The sequence below is a fragment of the Rhipicephalus microplus genome, chromosome 3 (assembly GCF_043290135.1).
Source record: "Rhipicephalus microplus isolate Deutch F79 chromosome 3, USDA_Rmic, whole genome shotgun sequence".
NCBI classification, from domain to species: Eukaryota; Metazoa; Arthropoda; class Arachnida; order Ixodida; family Ixodidae; genus Rhipicephalus; species Rhipicephalus microplus.
Window position 1 is genome coordinate 187,507,069 of NC_134702.1, and position 18,721 is coordinate 187,525,789.

Below are 18,721 nucleotides of genomic sequence, written 5' to 3' on the forward strand. Positions count from 1 at the left end.
GCTTTTTCATCCAGCGGCCGTGGTTTAGCTAGAGCTTATGAACAGCATACAAATCAAATTTTATTTTTTGGCACCCATCATGTGCACCTAGAGTGTAGTTTTCAGAAATAAGCTGTGTTTGTGCACTGTGATTGTGAAAGTACCATTAGTTTTGATCATCTACTTCAATTAGAAGCTGGGCAACCATTGTGTGTTGCGGGCTATAGCAGTTCAGTTCCATGTAGTGAATGACCACTAAGCATTTGTGCTATCTTATTTGGTTTGCAGGACCGGTGTCTTTATCATTCCAGGAGCACTCCTCTTCATCGGCACCTCTACGAGATCGACTGCATTCCTGCCAGCAGTGCTCCTATGTGACCCTAAACAGGTCAACTATGAGCAGGCACCTTTGTAAAGACAAGGGCAAGCCTCCATTTCAGTGCCATTTGTGTCCAGCTGCATTCATTTGCAAATCCAAGCTTGTATCGCACATGCGAACCCACACCGGAGAGCGGCCCTTCTCCTGTGCATATTGTAGTGCATCTTTTCCACTGAAGAGCACCCTCGATGGTCACATACGCACTCACACAAAAGAGCGTCCCTTTTCCTGTGTACAGTGCAAGGCATCATTTACGCTGAAACGCATCCTTGTAGCTCATATGCAAACTCATACAGCAGACCGTCCTTTTTCCTGTGAACTGTGTGATGCGTCTTTTAGGCAAAAATCTAGTTTTTATGTACATATGCACTCTCACACGGGAGTGCCTCCCTTCTCTTGTGTCTACTGCAATGCATCATTCACCCAGAAGTTTAACCTCGTGAAACACATCCGCATTCACACAGGAGAGCGTCCCTTTTCATGTGTGCTCTGCAATGCATCATTTACTGCTAAATACTACCTTGTTCAGCACATGCGAGCTCACACAGGAGAGCGGCCCTTTAGCTGTGTCCACTGCAATGCATCGTTTTTACAGAAAGGCACCCTTCAAAAACATATGCGTTGTCACGTAGGAGAGCGTCCCCACTCCTGTGTCCACTGCAATGCGTCTTTTTCACAAAAATACCACCTCACAATGCACGTGTCCCGTCATCATGGAAACAAGTCTTAAATGTAAGGAGTGTATGGGAGCGACCTTTCTCCCGTGTGCAATGCATTGCACCCCTTGTTCTAGTAGTTATGGCATTCGGCTGCTAAACCAAAGGTAGCGATATTGAATGCCGGCTTCAGTGGCTGCACTTTCGATGGAAAGAGAAATGTTTGAGGCCCATGTACTTATGTGCACGTTAAAGAAACCTAGGTCGTCGAAATTTTCAGAACCCTCCACTATCAGGTCTCTCATAATCATATTGTGGGTTTGGGACCTTAAACGCCAGATGTAATTAAAGTGTTTTGTCACGCGCTAACCCTAAATCGCACCCCACACACCGCTACGTCTTGCCACTCTTCCCAACCAGCCCGAACTCCCCCTTCCCCACACACGCAACCCCCACCACTTCAGTCCCTATGATGATGATGACGCTGTCACGTAGTGCCCTCTCTCGGCCAAGTCCCGATGATGATGACGCCGTCACGTAACGCCCTCTCTCGGCCACCCTCACAGGTCTCCCCCCCTCAAAATGTGAAGCCACCACTACACATTGCCTGCAGCGTCATGGTACAGTGTCAGCTGATCTGCATGTCTCACACCGTGGCGATGACCCGTTTTGGGGTCCACTAGAACAAAGTCATTCTGTCCTACACGTCTCACTGCCCGAAAGGGACCGGAGCGCCGGGGAGATCACCCTCCTGTATTGTCAGTGGCCGCCTGTGCTGGTCGTAGCGAGTCTTCTGGACGCGCCACATGTGGTTTTGGTGTGTCCTGGAGAAGTCAAGCACCTCCTGCAGACACTTGGAGACCTCAGTAGCAAATGCACGATATGCTGTCGCAGGAGGCTCCGCGTCGTCTTTGGCCTCAGCCTGTGTCCATGGGGTTCTCAGCTCCCGGCCATAACAGAAGAAAGCAGGCGTGTAGCCCGTGACAACGCTTTCAGCCGTGCGCATGGCCAGGGCAATTTCAGGGATGTGCTGGTCCCAGTCTTTGTGGTTGGAACAATAAGCTCTAAGGCACTGCTTGATAATGGCATTGTGGTGCTCCACCATTTGCCCGGCAGGGCGGTATGGAACAGTGTGTCGGTCTTGTATGCCCCAATGGTCGAGGAGGACCTTCCACAACCTGCTTACAAACGGCTTTCCATTATCACTTGAAATGGAGACAGGTGTGCCATGTCTGCAAAAAACCTGGATCATGCAGGCCACCACACTCTTGCTGTTTGCTGCCCGTAAGGAAAAAGTTCAATGAACTTGGTGAACTTGTCAATCACCACGAGAAGGTACTTGTGGCGTCGAGGCGTCATAGGCAAGGGCCCAATTATGTGCACGCTGAGCTGTTCCATGGGGGCAGTGGCCCATTGACTGCTCATCAGTTCTTCTGGCTTCTGCCGGTGGGCTTTGGTGCGCTGACAAACCTGGCAGCATCGCACATACTTGGATATGTCCGAGCGCATACCAAGCCACACGGAATTCTGAGAGATGCGTTTGAGGGTCTTAAAAAAACCAGAGTGGCCGCTAATCAGGTGGTCATGGGACAGTCGCAGGACCAAGTTGCAGAGATGGTTTGGTAGCCAAGGTACTTTCTTGTTCCCTCGGTGCTGTACAAGTAACCCACTCTCTTCCATCTCGGTCATCTCTGCCAGGTCTTTGATCAAAGGTTTATCACTGTCAGTGGGTGGAAGCTTCCCTTCCTTCATCACAGTTCGTAGTTTTGACAGTATGGGGTCCTGCTCTTGTTCCTGGGCAAGGAGCCCTGCATCATTCAAGACAGTAGTGTCGTCCACTTCAGATGCTACAGCAGCTGCCTCAAAGCTGATTTGTGGGCTGGGCGCTGGAACAGCCATAGGGAACAGCATCTCGTGTAGACTCGGGCTTGGAACTTCCTGGTGCTGAAGGGGAGCTCTGCTCAAGGCGTCGGCTGGCACATTTGCAAGACCCTGCCTGTGCTCGATCCTGCAGTTGAAACCTTGCAGCCGCAAAACCCAACGCTTTACACGTGGTGAGGCCTGGTCTGTGGTGAACATCCAGGACAGTGAGGAGTGATCACAGTGTACCTCAAACTCGGTGAACTCAAGGTATGGTCGGAACTTGTCCACTGCCCACACCACAGCCAGACACTCCCATTCTTGCACTGTATAGCGCTGCTCTGCCTCAGTGAGGACCCTGCTAATGAAGCTTATTGGACGCAGTTGAGCATCACTCTCGGCTGCCTGCAGAAGCACCGCTGCAATGCCGACTCCACTGGCGTCTGTTTCCACCACGAATGGTCTGTTGAGGTCCGGCAAGTTTACAACAACATCGTTGGCCAGGGTCTGCTTAAGTGCTCTAAAGGCTTCCTCTTGCTGCAGCTCCCACCGCCAACATTGGTTTTTCTTAAGGAGTTCTGTGAGTGATAGAAAACTAAGGTATGAACCCTCTGTAATAGCCTGCTAGTCCCAGGAAGGCCTGCAGCTGTTTGAGTGTTGTTGGTTGAGGATAGTCCAGCACCGCTCGCACTTTTTCCTTGTCCGGCCTACACTGCCCGGGCGATATTTCATGGCCAAGGAACTTCAGGTATTGACAGCACACGTGCACCTTCTCTGGGTGAATGGTCAGCTGTGCCGAACTTATCCGCTTCAACACCTCCCGAATATGCTCAAGATGATCCTCTAGGGTCTCTGAATACACCAGGACATCATCGAGAAACGCCATGGCAAACTGGTGATTAATTCCCTCCAGTAGTCGGTCCATCAGGGTCTGAAACGTGGCAGGACCTCCGGCAACTCCAAAAGGCATTCTCATGAACTTGAAGGTTCCCCGATGGCAAATGAACGCTGTCTTTGGAATATCCTGCTCTTGAACAGGGATTTGAAAAAAACCCTGTGAAAGATCAAAACTTGAGAACCACCTGGCTCGTCCCAGCTGTGCCAGCAACCAATCAGTCCTCGGCATGGGGTAGACTGGCACCTTAGTGCGTGCATTCAGCTGGCGGTAATCCACAGCCATGCGGTAGCCACTATACTTCTTCTCAACCAGGTCTGGAGCACTGGCATGCTGACTTTGGCTAGGGCGGATGAGGTTCTGTGCCAGCAGATCTTGAATGCAGTTGTCCGTGATGGCCTGCTTCTTGGCATTCACTGGTCGCAGTTTGCATCGAACAGGTGGGTTGTCTCCCGTGTCTATGCGATGTTCTGCCAGGGTTGTGCAGCCCGAAGTTCTGGTGAAGATTTCGCTAAACTCTTCTAAAATGTGTTTCATGCGTGGGTCTAGGTCCGACGAGTGGCCGGGAATGATCACATTGCAGGCTGCAGTCGCCTCTGGCACACTGGCACACACACTGGCATCCCCCTCAGCAAAAATGCAGCGCAGACTGTCTCCAAAATCATCCACTGCCTCTGGCTGTTCCTTAACGGCCTTGACAAAGGGCACAATTCCTTGTGGTTTTGTGCCGACAGTCCACCCACCAAGTGACACGTGCAGAGAGATGCCACTCACCGTCAGGAAATCCCTACCAAGGACGACGTCACGGCACAGGTCAGGAACGCACAAATACTGCTGTCTGCGGCAACCGGCAGCCCACTCGATCTGCCAGTTCAGAGACATGGTTGACTGCGACCAGCCAGATGCCTAACGCAGCACGCGTACGTCTGCCTTGGGTTTGGCTCCAGAAGCTTGGGCCGCCGCCGCGGCGTGCAATCCGAAGAAGCTTACATTTGAGCCTGTATCTAGCAGGGCCTTAAACGTCGACGACCCGATACGGACGTCCATAAGGGACTCTTTGCCACCGGCTGTGGTCGCTACTTGGTGCACACTGCCGTAGGTGCCCGCCGGGGCAGCAGCTACCGCCACTGGTTTCCCGGGCACTGTGCTTGCAGGTGACCCGATCGCTGGCACCGGAAGCAAGCGGGTGGCCCCATTCGTCAACCCGTGGCACAGTTACGAGATATGTGGCCGAATCCACCACAGCAATGGCACTGCACACGCATTGCTCCACTCGCGGGCTCCTGCCGCGGCATCGGCCCCGGCCTGTAGGGTGAGAACGCAGGCGCTGTGTCGCACGAGTACTGTCGGTCCCGGCAGTACAATGGGTCTAGCGCAGCTGGATGCAGTGGCCAGTGATAAGTCGGCGGTGCCGGTGGGGCAGCAGCAAACAAAGCGAACGACGCCGTCGCCATAGTGTTCGGCTGTGGCAGTGAGTGATGGTCGGGGGCCTGGCTAGGGCGGAACGCCAGATCTCTGGCTACTTGGTTGCTCGGAAGTGGCGGTGGTCTGTACTGGCGGCGACGCCAAGCCCGCTCCATTAGGCCGTCGGCTGCCTTCACCAACTCGGCGAGGTCGTTGTAGGCATGCCCCTCCGCCAAATCTTGCAACTGAGGGTGCATCTGCCTCAGTACGCGCTGCACCTTCTCGGCTTCAGAGACCTCTTCCCCGATGCGGTCGTAAAACATAGCGATCGCATATAAACTCTTTCAAATTTTCTTCCGGGTGCTGCGTGCGCTGTTCGAGCTCCGCCTTCAGGCAACGCTTTGCGTCAATCGACGAGAACTCGGAGCGGAAGGCGGCAGTGAATTGCTCCCACGAGTCGAACCCGCGCACGAACCGCCACCACAACTTCGCGCCACCCTCGAGGGCAGCCGGTACCACGTGTGTCAGTCGCTTATCGGCGGCGACCCCTGTCACGAGACAGAAGTTTTCCAAACGTTCAAGAAACTCCTCCGGCGACTGCAAGTCTCTAGCACCGGAGTAGCGGGGGAGGTGCGCAGCGGCGAGCCGAGGCGCAGAGTCGTCGGTGGCCCGAGGGACCGCGCCAGTGTTAGCGATCCCAGTCCATGCTCCCACGTGCGAAGCCGTGGGCAGCGGCGTCGCCATCACTCGATTGCGCATGACCGCCGCGATTCGTTCGCGCTCCATGGCGGAGCCGTCGGTGCCCAGCAACAGCTCTTCAACGAGACCTTGGAGCCTAGGCATGTCGTCCGCTGCTGTTGTCGGGCCTGAAGCCATCCCGAACGAAGCCCCCACTTGTCACCCGCTAACCCTAAATCGCACCCCACACACCGCTACGTCTTGCCACTCTTCCCAACCAGCCCGAACTCCCCCTTCCCCACACACACAACCCCCACCACTCCAGTCCCTATGATGATGATGACACCGTCACGTAGTGCCCTCTCTCGGCCAAGTCCTGATGATGATGATGACGCCATCACGTAACGCCCTCTCTCTGCCACCCTCACAGTTTATTAATGCACTTTTATCCAGAAATGCCATCTTTGGGAACCCTTGCACTCACACACGGGAGGGCATCCCTTTTCCTGTGTCCTCTGCTATGCATTGTTTTCACAGAAATGCAGCCTTGCTAGACATGAGTGCTTTCACACAGAGTAGCGTCCCTACTCTTGTGTCCCCTTCAATGCACTGTTTTCGCAAAAGCACCACATCTCTGGAAAAGAAGCTGAAAATGTGAAACAATAAAACTTCCTCTCATGCTAGCGGGTGTTGTATCCCAGATGTTTTAGCGCTTACCCTGTGCACTGTCTTCTTCTCGGCCATAGTTACTTCTTTTTCTTCCTGTTCACGCTAAAAAGTATCACGTCTGTAAATGTGAGGGGCGTACGGGCTTCTTTTTAAGGGGGCAGACTCATCTTAGACATTTTTATATTTATTTCTTCGATTACCTTGATCAAACTGCACAGGCTTATGCAGTTTTTTTCTGCTGATTTTGAATATGTAATTACTATTCTTGTAACTCATGTTGTTGAGATAACTTAGGTTTGCTCCCTATTGTTTAAGGCCACAATAAAAAGTGCTTAATTAAAAAGTTTGTTTAAGGTATGTTTGCATAGTAATGACTTGTGGTTGAAAGTATGCAAGAGATTTTTTTGTATCTTGGTTTTTTACAGTAAAATGAGCTTTCCATTTTTAAAAGCAGTTGGGATTGTGTTACAGTTTTGAAGAGTAATTAGTTAACAAGGTTTGTGCTCTAAATTCTGTTCCCATACTTGCATTCTGTACATGTAAACATTTCCATTGCAAAAAGATTTATTATTGTACCTGCCTTAGCTGCAGAAATATTGAGGACTCAAATGTAGACAGTTGTAAGTTTATTATATATATATATATATATATATATATATATATATATATATTGACCCGTGTCTACATGTGGACAAAAACGATGATGGGGGGATTTAGCGGACACCAGGTAGTGGGCCTCTGGCTTGACGGGGGAACTTAGCGGACACCAGGTAGTGGGCCTCTGGCTTGACACGAGAACGAAGAAGATCTTGTGAATCAGCCGTTGAGAACACGCTGCTTTTGCTGCCTCAAGGCGTACTTGTGCTTTGTTCGCGTTGTACTGCGACACTGGTGGAGGTGCTGGCCCGCGACCCCGCCTGATGCTCCACACTCCCACGGGGAGCCGTTCATCCAGCCCAGAAGCACTTGTCGACACTCCCGTGCATCGCTTCAGTCGTCGCTTGCGAGGCCTCCTTCCAGAGTTCACTCTGTCACAGGAACACTCTACAAAGCACCGCTCAGATCTACCAATGGCCACCGCCAATCCACAACAGTTACTACGAGACAGTAGTTTGCCAACCCCATCTCAGGTAACCTTTTTTTCACCACTGGTGCCTGATCGCTTTGGTGGTGGAGCACATGAAGACGTTGAAGAATGGCTTGATCACTATGAACGTGTCGCTAACACCAACCAGTGGTCCCTTGAACAAAGGCTTTCCCGCGCCTATTTTTATCTCGACGACAGCGCTAAAACTTGGTACGAGAACAGAGAAGGCAGTTTGTCATCATGGAGCGACCTTAAAAGAGGAATGATTGACACATTTGCCGATGCCGACCGGCACGAACGTGCGCAGCATTTACTCGAGCTACGGGTTCAGAAACCCAATGAAACGGTCGCAATGTTCGCTGAGGACATGACCCGTCTCTTCCGTAAAGCTGACCCGCACATGACCGACGACAAAAAGTTGCGCTACCTCATGCGCGGCGTTAAAGAGCAATTGTTCGCCGGACTTTTGCGGAACCCGCCAACCACCGTGTCAGACTTCATCAAAGAAGCTACGGCTATCGAACGGGCGCTTCACCTACGATGCCGACAATACGATCGCTTGTCCAGCGGCGCCCACATGCAAGTCGCCGCTACGGCATCTGAAAATCAAAGCTCGTTGCGCGATTTGATAAGAGAGATTGTTCGCGAAGAGCTGCTGAAGTTCCGGAATCTGGTCACGGAACCACCCACGGCGTCTGTCGCTGAAGTCGTCCGCGAAGAAATACGCCAAGCGTTTTCAACAGCTGATCCTACTGACGATCAGCGACCTATGAGCTACGCAGCCGCGCTTCGCCGCCCGCCGCCCGTTGCGCCGTCGTACCGCCAGCCATCGGCAGCCGTTCCTTGGTCGCCACAAGAACAGACACCGCGACGACCTGCCGTCGTACCGCCGTACGAAATGCCGCCGTACCAAGAGCCGTCTCCCAACGGGACACGGCATTTGCCACATTACGAGCCGTTGCGGCGTCCACAGCTTCGTAAAACAGACGCCTGGCGCACTGTAGATAGGCGCCCGCTTTGTTTTACCTGCGGAGGTGTGGGCCACATTTCCCGCCATTGCTGGCACCGCGTAGATATGTTTCGACCTCTTCGGCAATGGTCTGACGATCGACGCGCCAACGACGGCTACGCACCACGCCGGGACACTCATTCTCAAGGACTCCCCTTGTCTCAGTCCCATTTTGACAACCGCCGTGCCAATAATGATGACAGTGTGCCCGATTACCAGCCAGGTTTGGGACGTCGACCACGCTCTCCGTCTCCGGCATATTCGCCTTCGTCGCGCCACCGAACTACAGCCGACGTCAGTGGGAGGAGGTCACCAAGTCCACGCCGGGGAAACTGAAGGCAGCGACCTCCGGGGGTGAGGTTGCAGGCCGTCAAGGCGACGAAAAAAAGCCCCCGTTACTTGTACCACAGGACGCCGTAAAGCCGAGAAGTTGTAACACCGACGAAACTGTGACCACAGATCTTACCGTTTCGGTAGACGGACAGCAAGTAACAGCCTTAGTTGACACCGGCGCCGACTTTTCTATCATAAGTGAAAACCTTGCCGTACGCCTAAAAAAAGTGAAGACTACGTGGACGGGACCTCACCTGAGGACAGCAGGCGGCCAGCTGTTGATGCCTGTCGGAAGGTGTACAGCAAGACTCGACATCGGTGGCTCTGCTTTCGTGGCGACGTTCGTCATCCTCACCTCGTGTTGCAAGGACTTGATCATAGGGATAGACTTCTTAAGAGAATATGGTGCCGTCATCAACATCCCGGACCGTTCAATTACATTCCGCAACAGCTCTGGTTTAGTTGACTGTTCAGACGCAATACGCAACACTTTACGTATAATTGATGATGATGTGGTCGTCCCGCCCCGGTCATGCACTCTTGTTTCAGTACAAGGCGACGAAGCGTTTGATGGCGAAGGCATTGCTGACCAAATTGGCTCGCTACTATTTAGTCATGGCATTTTGGTCGCACGAGGTATCGTCCGTCTCACTCGTGGACGCACGAATTTACTTCTGACGAACTTTAGTGCTGAGCGCCGGCACCTTCCGAAGGGCACAGCTATCGCTTCGTACGACAATATTGTAGAAATCCAAGGCAGTTTATGTTTGTCGGTATTGGACGAAGAGCCTAATCCAGAACCAGACCCCATTCACGATGTTGGCACCACTCTGTCAAAGGACGAGCGACAGAGACTTCTTCAGCTGCTAGCCGAATTCCGCGACTGCTTTTCAACGACATCACGAGTTGGTCGAACACCTTTGACAAAGCACCGAATAATCACCGAGGACACGGTGAGACCTGTCCACCAGAACCCTTATCGTGTAGCTTCAAAGGAACGCGAAGCCATACAACAACAAGTCGCGAAAATGCTTGAAGATGACGTCATTCAACCGTCACAGAGCCCCTGGGCATCGCCTGTAGTGCTAGTAAAGAAAAAGGACGGCACCCTGCGTTTTTGCGTGGACTACAGGAAGCTGAATCGGGTGACCAAGAAAGATGTGTACCCGCTCCCACGTATTGATGACTCCCTTGACAGACTTCGGCACGCTCGCTACTTTTCTTCCATGGACTTGAGGAGTGGTTACTGGCAGATCGAGGTAGACCCAAGAGACCGAGAGAAAACCGCTTTTGTGACCCCAGATGGTTTATACGAATTTAAAGTCTTGCCTTTCGGTTTGTGCTCCGCGCCCGCAACTTTTCAAAGGCTTATGGACACGGTACTTTCAGGATTGAAGTGGAAGACGTGCCTAGTCTATCTGGACGACGTTATAGTGTTTTCGACCACTTTTGACGAGCATCTCAAAAGGCTGGAAGTTGTTTTACGTGCCATACGGTTCGCGGGCCTAACATTGAAACCAGAAAAGTGCCATTTCTGTTTTCACGAACTTCAGTTTCTCGGTCACGTCGTCAGCAACGCAGGCGTCCGTCCCGATCCTGGAAAAATTGCCGCCGTCGCACAGCTCCCAGTACCCTCCAATAAGAAGGCTGTCAGACGCTTCCTAGGCCTTTGTGCCTATTATCGCCGGTTTATCGCAGACTTCGCCCGCATCGCGTCGCCACTAACTCGTCTCACAAGAGATGATGTTGCCTTTGAGTGGAAAGAAGAACAGGAGGCTGCCTTTAATGACCTGCGTCAACGTCTCCAAACGCCCCCTGTGCTCGCCCACTTCGACGAAGAAGCCCCGACGATGCTTCACACAGACGCTAGCAATGTAGGTCTTGGGGCTGTGCTTGTGCAACGGCAAGAGGACACAGAAAGAGTGATCGCCTACGCAAGCCGAACGCTAACACGCGCAGAGGCTAACTATTCAACAACAGAGAAAGAATGTCTCGCCGTAGTATGGGCAGTAATGAAATTTCGCCCGTACTTGTATGGCCGACACTTCAAAGTTATGAGTGACCATCACTCCCTTTGCTGGTTAACTAATCTAAAAGATCCCACCGGCCGATTAGCGCGTTGGAGCCTAAAACTACAAGAGTTTGACATGACGGTCGTGCACAAGTCAGGCAAGCGACATATGGACGCTGACTGTCTGTCCCGTTCACCTATTGAGTCGGCAACTCTACCCGAGGAGGAGGAAACGGCATTTCTCGGTGTCCTCAACACGACCGCCATTGCGCAGCAACAACGTGACGACACTGAGTTGCTTGGCTTAATTAACTACTTGGAAGGCAGATCTCAGAAGGCGCCAAGAGTTTTCGCAAGAGTATTGTCATCGTTTTGTTTACGGGGCGGAGTACTTTACAAAAGAAACTTTTCATCGACAGGATCCGCCTATCTGCTCGTCATACCAGCAGCCCTTCGTACCGAAATACTCAAAGCATGCCACAACGAGGTGACCTCTGGCCATTTAGGTTACATGAGAACGTTGGCCAGAGTACAGCAAAGGTATTACTGGCCGAGACTAACCACAGCCGTGAAGCACCACGTTCGTACCTGTCTCGACTGCCAGCGACGCAAGTCACCACCGACTAAACCAGCTGGCCTACTGCAACCCGTGCAGGTCCCAACAGCTCCATTCTACCAGATAGGCATGGACATTTTGGGCCCACTTCCTATGTCCACTGCAGGAAACCGCTGGGTTATCGTCGCGACGGATTATCTGACCCGTTATGCCGAGACAAAAGCTATTCAGAGAGGTACAGCAGCGGAGGTGGCCAGGTTTTTCATCGAAAATATTGTACTGAGGCATGGTGCACCAACCGTCGTAATCACAGACAGAGGAACCGCATTTACGGCAGCTTTTTTAGATCACGTCCTGATGCTGAGTGGAACAACGCATCGCAAGACTACTGCCTACCACCCACAAACAAACGGGCTGACGGAGCGTCTAAACAAAACCATTGAAGACATGCTTTCGATGTACGTAGACATAGAACACAAAAATTGGGACGAAATCTTACCATACATAACGTTTGCGTACAACACGGCCAAGCAAGAAACGACCCGCATGACCCCGTTCAGCCTCGTTCATGGACGAGAAGTACGAACTATGTTAGATGCGATGCTGCTGCACGAAAGTGACGACATCGACCCAGACGCCAACACGTTTACGGAACGCGCGGAAGAAGCAAGACAACTGGCACGTTTACGGATCCGCCAGCAGCAAGAGTACGATGCAGGCCGCTACAATGCTCACCGCAGACCAGTTGTCTATCATACTGGCGACAAAGTATGGATTTGGACACCCGTACGGAAACGAGGACTATCAGAAAAGCTCTTAAGAAGATACTTTGGGCCATACCGAGTGCTGCGACAACTGAGTGACGTCACTTACGAAGTTGTTCCCGACAATTCGTGTAGTACCAATCGTCGCCAGCACCATCCTGAACTCGTTCACGTAGTGCGCATGAAGCCTTACGTGAGCGAGTGATGGCGTGAGACTTATATTTTAACAAAAACTGCATTATTGACTTCGCATCGGGTCGATGCTCTTTGAGAGGGAGGCAAATGACCCGTGTCTACATGTGGACAAAAACGATGATGGGGGGATTTAGCGGACACCAGGTAGTGGGCCTCTGGCTTGACGGGGGAACTTAGCGGACACCAGGTAGTGGGCCTCTGGCTTGACACGAGAACGAAGAAGATTTTGTGAATCAGCCGTTGAGAACACGCTGCTTTTGCTGCCTCAAGGCGTACTTGTGCTTTGTTCGCGTTGTACTGCGACAATATATATATATAATGCCACGTTTCATTTCCTAAGTTTTTGTTATCGTCCCAAAACACCACACCATTCTCAGCGCGAACCACGCCTGCAGTTTTCGAGAAGGTTCCGGACTGTAGTAGATCATTTCGATAAGATCACGCCCACTGTGCGAACGGTACAGATTGTTCTGGAACCTACGCCGCCGCCAGCGATAACGCTAGAACATTCGACGGCAAGAGTATAAATGCCGACGCGCTTCGCCCCTTGTCAGTTGTTGATCGAAGGCCGACGCTCTGTTCGCCGCTATCAGTCCGAGACAGCTATCTGTGCGAGACTGCTGCTGTAATTGGACTTTCCGTTTACCGGGCACAGGTTCGCCCAAATCAACAGTTAAATCCCAACACGAAGTCTCCTGTCTTCGGTCACGTCACGACCCCGTGACATCTGGTGGAGGTGCTGCTTCGTTCATGTACCGGACGCCCCCGTCAAGCCGTGAACCCAGCCCACGTCGCGGAGAAGACACCGACGCCAACCAGGAGCAGCGAACAAGCCGCCGACAGCAAGGGCTACCACTGGAGTACGGGATTCTAGAAGACAAGGCGCGGAAGACCAAGGCCATGACCGCGACTGCAGCGACAATGACAACCGCCGCATCCAAGCCCACGATGGTCATGCATCAACCCAGGGAACCACCAATTTTCCATGGGTCATCGTTCGAAGACCCGGCGTCCTGGCTAGAAACATACGACCGTGTGGCCGCCCTCAACCACTGGGACAACGAAGAAAAGCTCCGTCGTGTGTACTTCTACCTGGAAGACACCGCAAGGACCTGGCTAGAGAATCGTGAGTCCATGCTCCGAACGTGGGATGTCTTCTGCGGCGCATTTCTGCAAACGTTCGCGAGCGTCGCTCGCAAAGAAAGGGCCGCTGCTCAACTAGAGACCTGGGTTCAGCTACCAAATGAGAAGGTTGGAATTTTCACAGAGGAGATGACCCGCCTATTTCGTCACGCTGACCCAGACATGCCTGAGGAGAAGAAAGTTCGTTTCCTTATGCGAGGGGTCAAACAGGAGCTTTTCGCGGGACTAATGAGGAATCCACCGAACACCGTTTAAGAATTTGTATCCGAGGCGACCACCATCGAAAAAACCCTTGACATGCGCACCAGACAGTATAATCGTCGCCTGACTCCAGAATGCGCTGCTGCTCAAACCAGTGACTCCGAAAACCTGCGTGAAACGATCCGAGCGATCGTGCGGGAAGAGTTGCGCAAACTGTTGCCTTCGGCGCACCCTCGAGTGGATTCGATCGCCGACATTGTGCGAGAAGAAGTTCGGCAATCACTTCGAATTCCCCAAACACCGCTGCCCGAGCCAGAAACTATGAGCTACGCCGCTGAAGTGCGCCACAACGCTCCTCCCGTCCACGCCAAAACGCCGCCCTGTCGCACTTCCGTCGCCGGACACCACCGCCGCCACCACCCCCACCGACGACCTACCGTTCACTAGCGGGCCACCGACATTTGGCGCACCTTTGACCACCGCCCATTGTGCTACCACTGCTGCGAGGCTGGGCACACTTACCGCCGTTGCCAGTACCGGCAGATGGGACTGCGTGGCTTTGCCGTTGATGCACCACGTCCGCAGCCACTGTGCTACCACTGCGGCGAGGTCGGGCACACTTACCGCCGTTGCCAGTACCGACAGATGGGACTGCGTGGCTTCGCCGTTGATACACCACGTCCGCAGCCAGGGAAACGGCCACGTGACATCGCCGACTACCTGACAGGAACTCAATGGACACCCCGAAGTCCTTCCCGTTCGCCGTCGCCCAGCCGCCGCATGTCACCGCACCCCCGGCAGTAGTCCGGCCCACCGCAGGGCCGGTCTCCTAGCCCGTATCCGGGAGACTAAGGGCAGCAACCGGTGGAGGTGCGGTTGCTGTGCGACGAACTACCGAAGATCCTCCGACGACGACGACGCCGCGACGGAGCTTTCCGAACACAATGCCAACCAGGCAAAGCCCTGACGGCGAAAGCTCACTTACCGGAGGTGGCCTGACGACGCAACATGGAAGCAGCGGATCAAGCCGACGCAGCCGTGACCCGACGCCACGCCCTAAATGTAATGCGAGACGGCGAACTAGCGACATCGACGTTCTTATTGACGGCCACAGTGTGACCGCCTCGTCGATACTGGAGCCGACTATTCTGTCATCAGTGGGTCGTTCGCCGCGAAGTTAAAGAAAGTTAGGACAGCTTGGAAAGGCCCTGAAATCCGCACAGCCGGAGGTCATCTTGTAACACCTGCAGGAATCTGCACAGCGAGAGTCACCATTCACGGCCGTATTTATCCTACAGACTTCGTAGTCCTACAGCGTTGCTCGAGAGATGTCATCCTTGGCATGGACTTCTTATGCCTCCATGGTGCTGTCATCAACCTAAAAACAAAGTCGATAACGTTATCCACAGAAAAAGCACTACCATAGCGCACGTCGTCAGGACACCATGCCTTGAATGTGCTGGAAGAACAAGTCACCATTCCGCCTCGCTCAAGCGTCATTATTTCAGTCGGCGCTCCTAAATCACCTGACTTGGAAGGCGTCGTTGAAGGCAGTCAGCATCTGTTGGTCACCCGAAATATTTGCGTCGCAAGAGAAATAGCAGAGCTGCGGGGAGGCAAAGCAACGGTTATGCTCACGAATTTCAGCAATGAGTACAAACATGTGAACAAAGGAACAACGGTCGCATACATCGAAGAAATTGTCGAAGCCACCAGTGCTTTCGCCCTCGCCGATTCTGCGGAACCTGCTCAGAGGAACCAAGCCCCTCCCATAGCTTTCGATGTCAATCCCAGACTACCGAACGATAAGCAAGAACAGCTCAAGGCCCTGCTCCTGCAATACGAAGATTGCTTTTCGTCGTCATCGAAAATTCGGCAGACCCCAATCACGAAACATCGCATCATAACCGAAGAAAATGCCAGACCACTCCGTCAGAGTCCGTACCGGGTTTCGACGCGAGAACGTGAGGCCATGAAGAGACAAGTTGATGAAATGCTGCGGGATGACATTATCCAGCCGTCCAAGAGTCCATGGGCATCCCCCGTGGTGTTAGTGAAGAAAAAGGATGGGACCCTATGTTTCTGCGTCGATTATCGCCGCCTGAACAAAATCACAAGAAAGGACGTGTATCCTCTCCCACGAATAGACGACGCACTTGATCGGCTCCATAACGCCAAGTACTTTTCGTCAATGGACCTCAAGACTGGCTATTGCAAAATCGAAGTCGACGAAAGAGACCGAGAGAAGACAGCGTTTATAACACCGGACGGCCTCTTCGAGTTTAAGGTGATGCCCTTCGGCCTTTGCTCAGCGCCTGCTACTTTTCAACGCATTATGGATACAGTACTGGCAGGATTGAAGTGGCAAACTTGCCTTGTGTACTTGGACGACGTCGCCGTGTTTTCTTCGAGTTTCGACGAGCATTTTCGGCGCCTTGAAGCTGTACTTCAAGCCATCAAGACGTCCGGACTCTCACTGAAGCCAGAAAAGTGCAGATTTGCGTATGAGGAGCTCTTGTCTCTGGGACACGTTATCAGCAAGTCTGGAGTTCGTCCCGATCCACGGAAAACAGCCGCCATCGCCGACTTCCCGCCGCCCACTGACAAGAAGGCCGTGCGCCGATTTCTGGGCCTGTGCGCATATTATAGGCGGTTCGTGAAAAACTTCGCCCGCATCGCCGATCCTCTCACTAACCTTACCAAGGCCGACGTGGAGTTCAAGTGGGAAACGCCACAGGAACACGCTTTCCAGGAGCTTAAACATCGCCTCCAGACGCCTCCGTTACTTGCCCACTTCGACGAATTCGCCGAGACAGAAATACATACTGACGCAAGCAGCGTAGGTCTTGGCGCCGTACTTGTGCAGAGGGCTGATGGACTTGAAAGGGTTATTAGTTACGCCAGCCGATCGCTATCCAAAGCAGAAGCAAATTATTCCACAACAGAAAAGGAGTGCCTCGCCATCATCTGGGCTACGTCGAAATTTCGCCCCTACCTCTACGGCAGGCCCTTCAAAGTTGTGAGCGACCACCACGCCTTGTGTTGGCTAGCCACCTTGAAGGACCCTTCAGGTCGCCTCGCACGATGGAGCCTGAAACTTCAAGAGTATGACATTACTGTCATTTACAAGTCCGGCAAAAAACACTCTGACGCCGACTGTCTCTCTCGTGCGCCTGTCGACCAACCGCTACCCGACGACCCGGATGACGAGTACTTGTTGGGAACGATAACTACCGACGACTTCGCTGAATGACAGCGGGCCGACCTGGAACTTAAGGCCCTAATAGAATACCTCGAAGGCAGGACCACCGAAGTCCCGAAGGTATTCAAGCGTGCACTTGCGTCGTTCTTTCTACGAAACGGTCTTCTACAAAAGAAAAACTTTTCACCGCTTCGAGCTAAGTACCTCCTTGTGGTGCCTTCAGCTCTGCGACCAGAACTCCTGCAGGCCCTTCACGACGATCCGACGGTAGGGCACCTCGGTGTTTCTCGCACGCTCGCGAAGATACAAGGTACTACTGGACACGTCTTACCACCGATGTCACTCGTTATGTGAGGACATGCCGGGACTGTCAGCGACGCAAGACACCGCCGACAAGGCCAGCGGGACTTCTGCAGCCAATTGATCCACCTTGCCGACCTTTCCAGCAGATTGGTATGGACCTACTGGGGCCGTTCCCGACGTCGACTTTCGGAAACAAGTGGATCGTGGTAGCTACCGACTACCTCACCCGCTACGCCGAGACAAAAGCCCTGCCAAAAGGCAGTGCATCCGAGGTAGCTAAGTTCTTCGTCGAAAATATCGTCCTACGTCACGGCGCCCCGGTGGTCCTTATCACCGACAGAGGAACGGCATTCACTGCCGACTTAACTCAAGCGATCTTGGCATATAGCCAAACAAACCACCGCCGGACGACAGCGTACCACCCACAGACCAACGGCCTCACCGAGCGGCTTAACAAGACGATCGCCGACATGCTGTCAATGTACGTCGATGTCGAACACAAGACGTGGGACGCCATTCTTCCGTATGTGACCTTCGCATACAACACGGCGGTGCAGGAGACGACGCAGATATCGCCATACAAATTGGTCTACGGAAGGAGCCTGGCAACGACGCTCGATGCCATGTTACCCAACGTCACCGACGAAGAAAACCTCGATGTGAGCGAGTACCTTCAAAGCGCCGAAGAAGCCCGACAACTTGCGCGGCTCCGTATCAAGAATCAACAGACGACCGACAGCCACCGTTACAACCTTCGACGATGCTTTGTGGAATACCAGCCCGGTGAACGTGTTTGGGTGTGGACGCCGATACGCCGACGTGGACTAAGTGAAAAGCTTCTGCGATGGTACTTCAGACCGTACAGGGTGGTTCGACGTCTCGGCCCACTTGATTACGAGGTTGTCCTCGACGGCATCACGAACTCTCAACGACGCCGATCGCGACCTGAAGTTGTACATGTCGCGCGCCTCAAGCCGTTTCTGAAACAAACTGAAACATTGTTTTTTTTATTATAGTTGTATCGTAATTTATTCATTGTACTTTCTAGCATTATTATTGTACCTTCATCTTTAGTTAAAGCATCGGGACGACACCTTTTTTTCAGAGGGGTGCGATGCCACGTTCCATTTCCCAAGTTTTTGTTATCGTCCCAAAACACCACACCATTCTCAGCGCGAACCGCGCCTGCAGTTTTCGAGAAGGTTCCGGACTGTAGTAGATCATTTCGATAAGATCACGCCCACTGTGCGAACGGTACAGATTGTTCTGGAACCTACGCCGCCGCCAGCGATAACGCTAGAACATTCGACGGCAAGAGTATAAATGCCGACGCGCTTCGCCGCTTGTCAGTTGTTGATCGAAGGCCGACGCTCCGTTCGCCGCTATCAGTCCGAGAC

At 52.8% G+C, this 18,721-nt stretch overlaps 2 protein-coding genes across 4 annotated transcripts in view; one reads left to right on the forward strand and one right to left on the reverse strand.

Moving 5' to 3' along the window:
- The window catches only part of LOC142761628 (uncharacterized), a 93,513-nt gene extending 86,650 nt beyond the window's left edge, over positions 1-6,863 (forward strand). For all 3 annotated transcript variants that reach the window (XM_075890634.1, XM_075890633.1, XM_075890635.1), the window contains one exon: positions 268-6,863. In XM_075890634.1, the coding sequence (XP_075746749.1) occupies positions 268-1,088 (821 nt within the window). In that variant the 3' untranslated portion in view covers positions 1,089-6,863. The remainder of the gene's footprint in view (positions 1-267) is intronic.
- On the reverse strand, positions 1,724-2,119 carry LOC119168577 (uncharacterized). The gene has a single exon (XM_037419973.2). It carries the CDS (start codon positions 2,117-2,119, stop codon positions 1,724-1,726), a length of 396 nt encoding a protein of 131 aa, XP_037275870.2.
- Positions 6,864-18,721: the final 11,858 nt, after the last annotated feature.

Excerpts from the sequence above, each read along its gene's own strand:
- LOC119168577 (XM_037419973.2), bottom strand. The coding sequence starts at position 2,119 with ATGGTGGAGCACCACAATGCCATTATCAAGCAGTGCCTTAGAGCTTAT.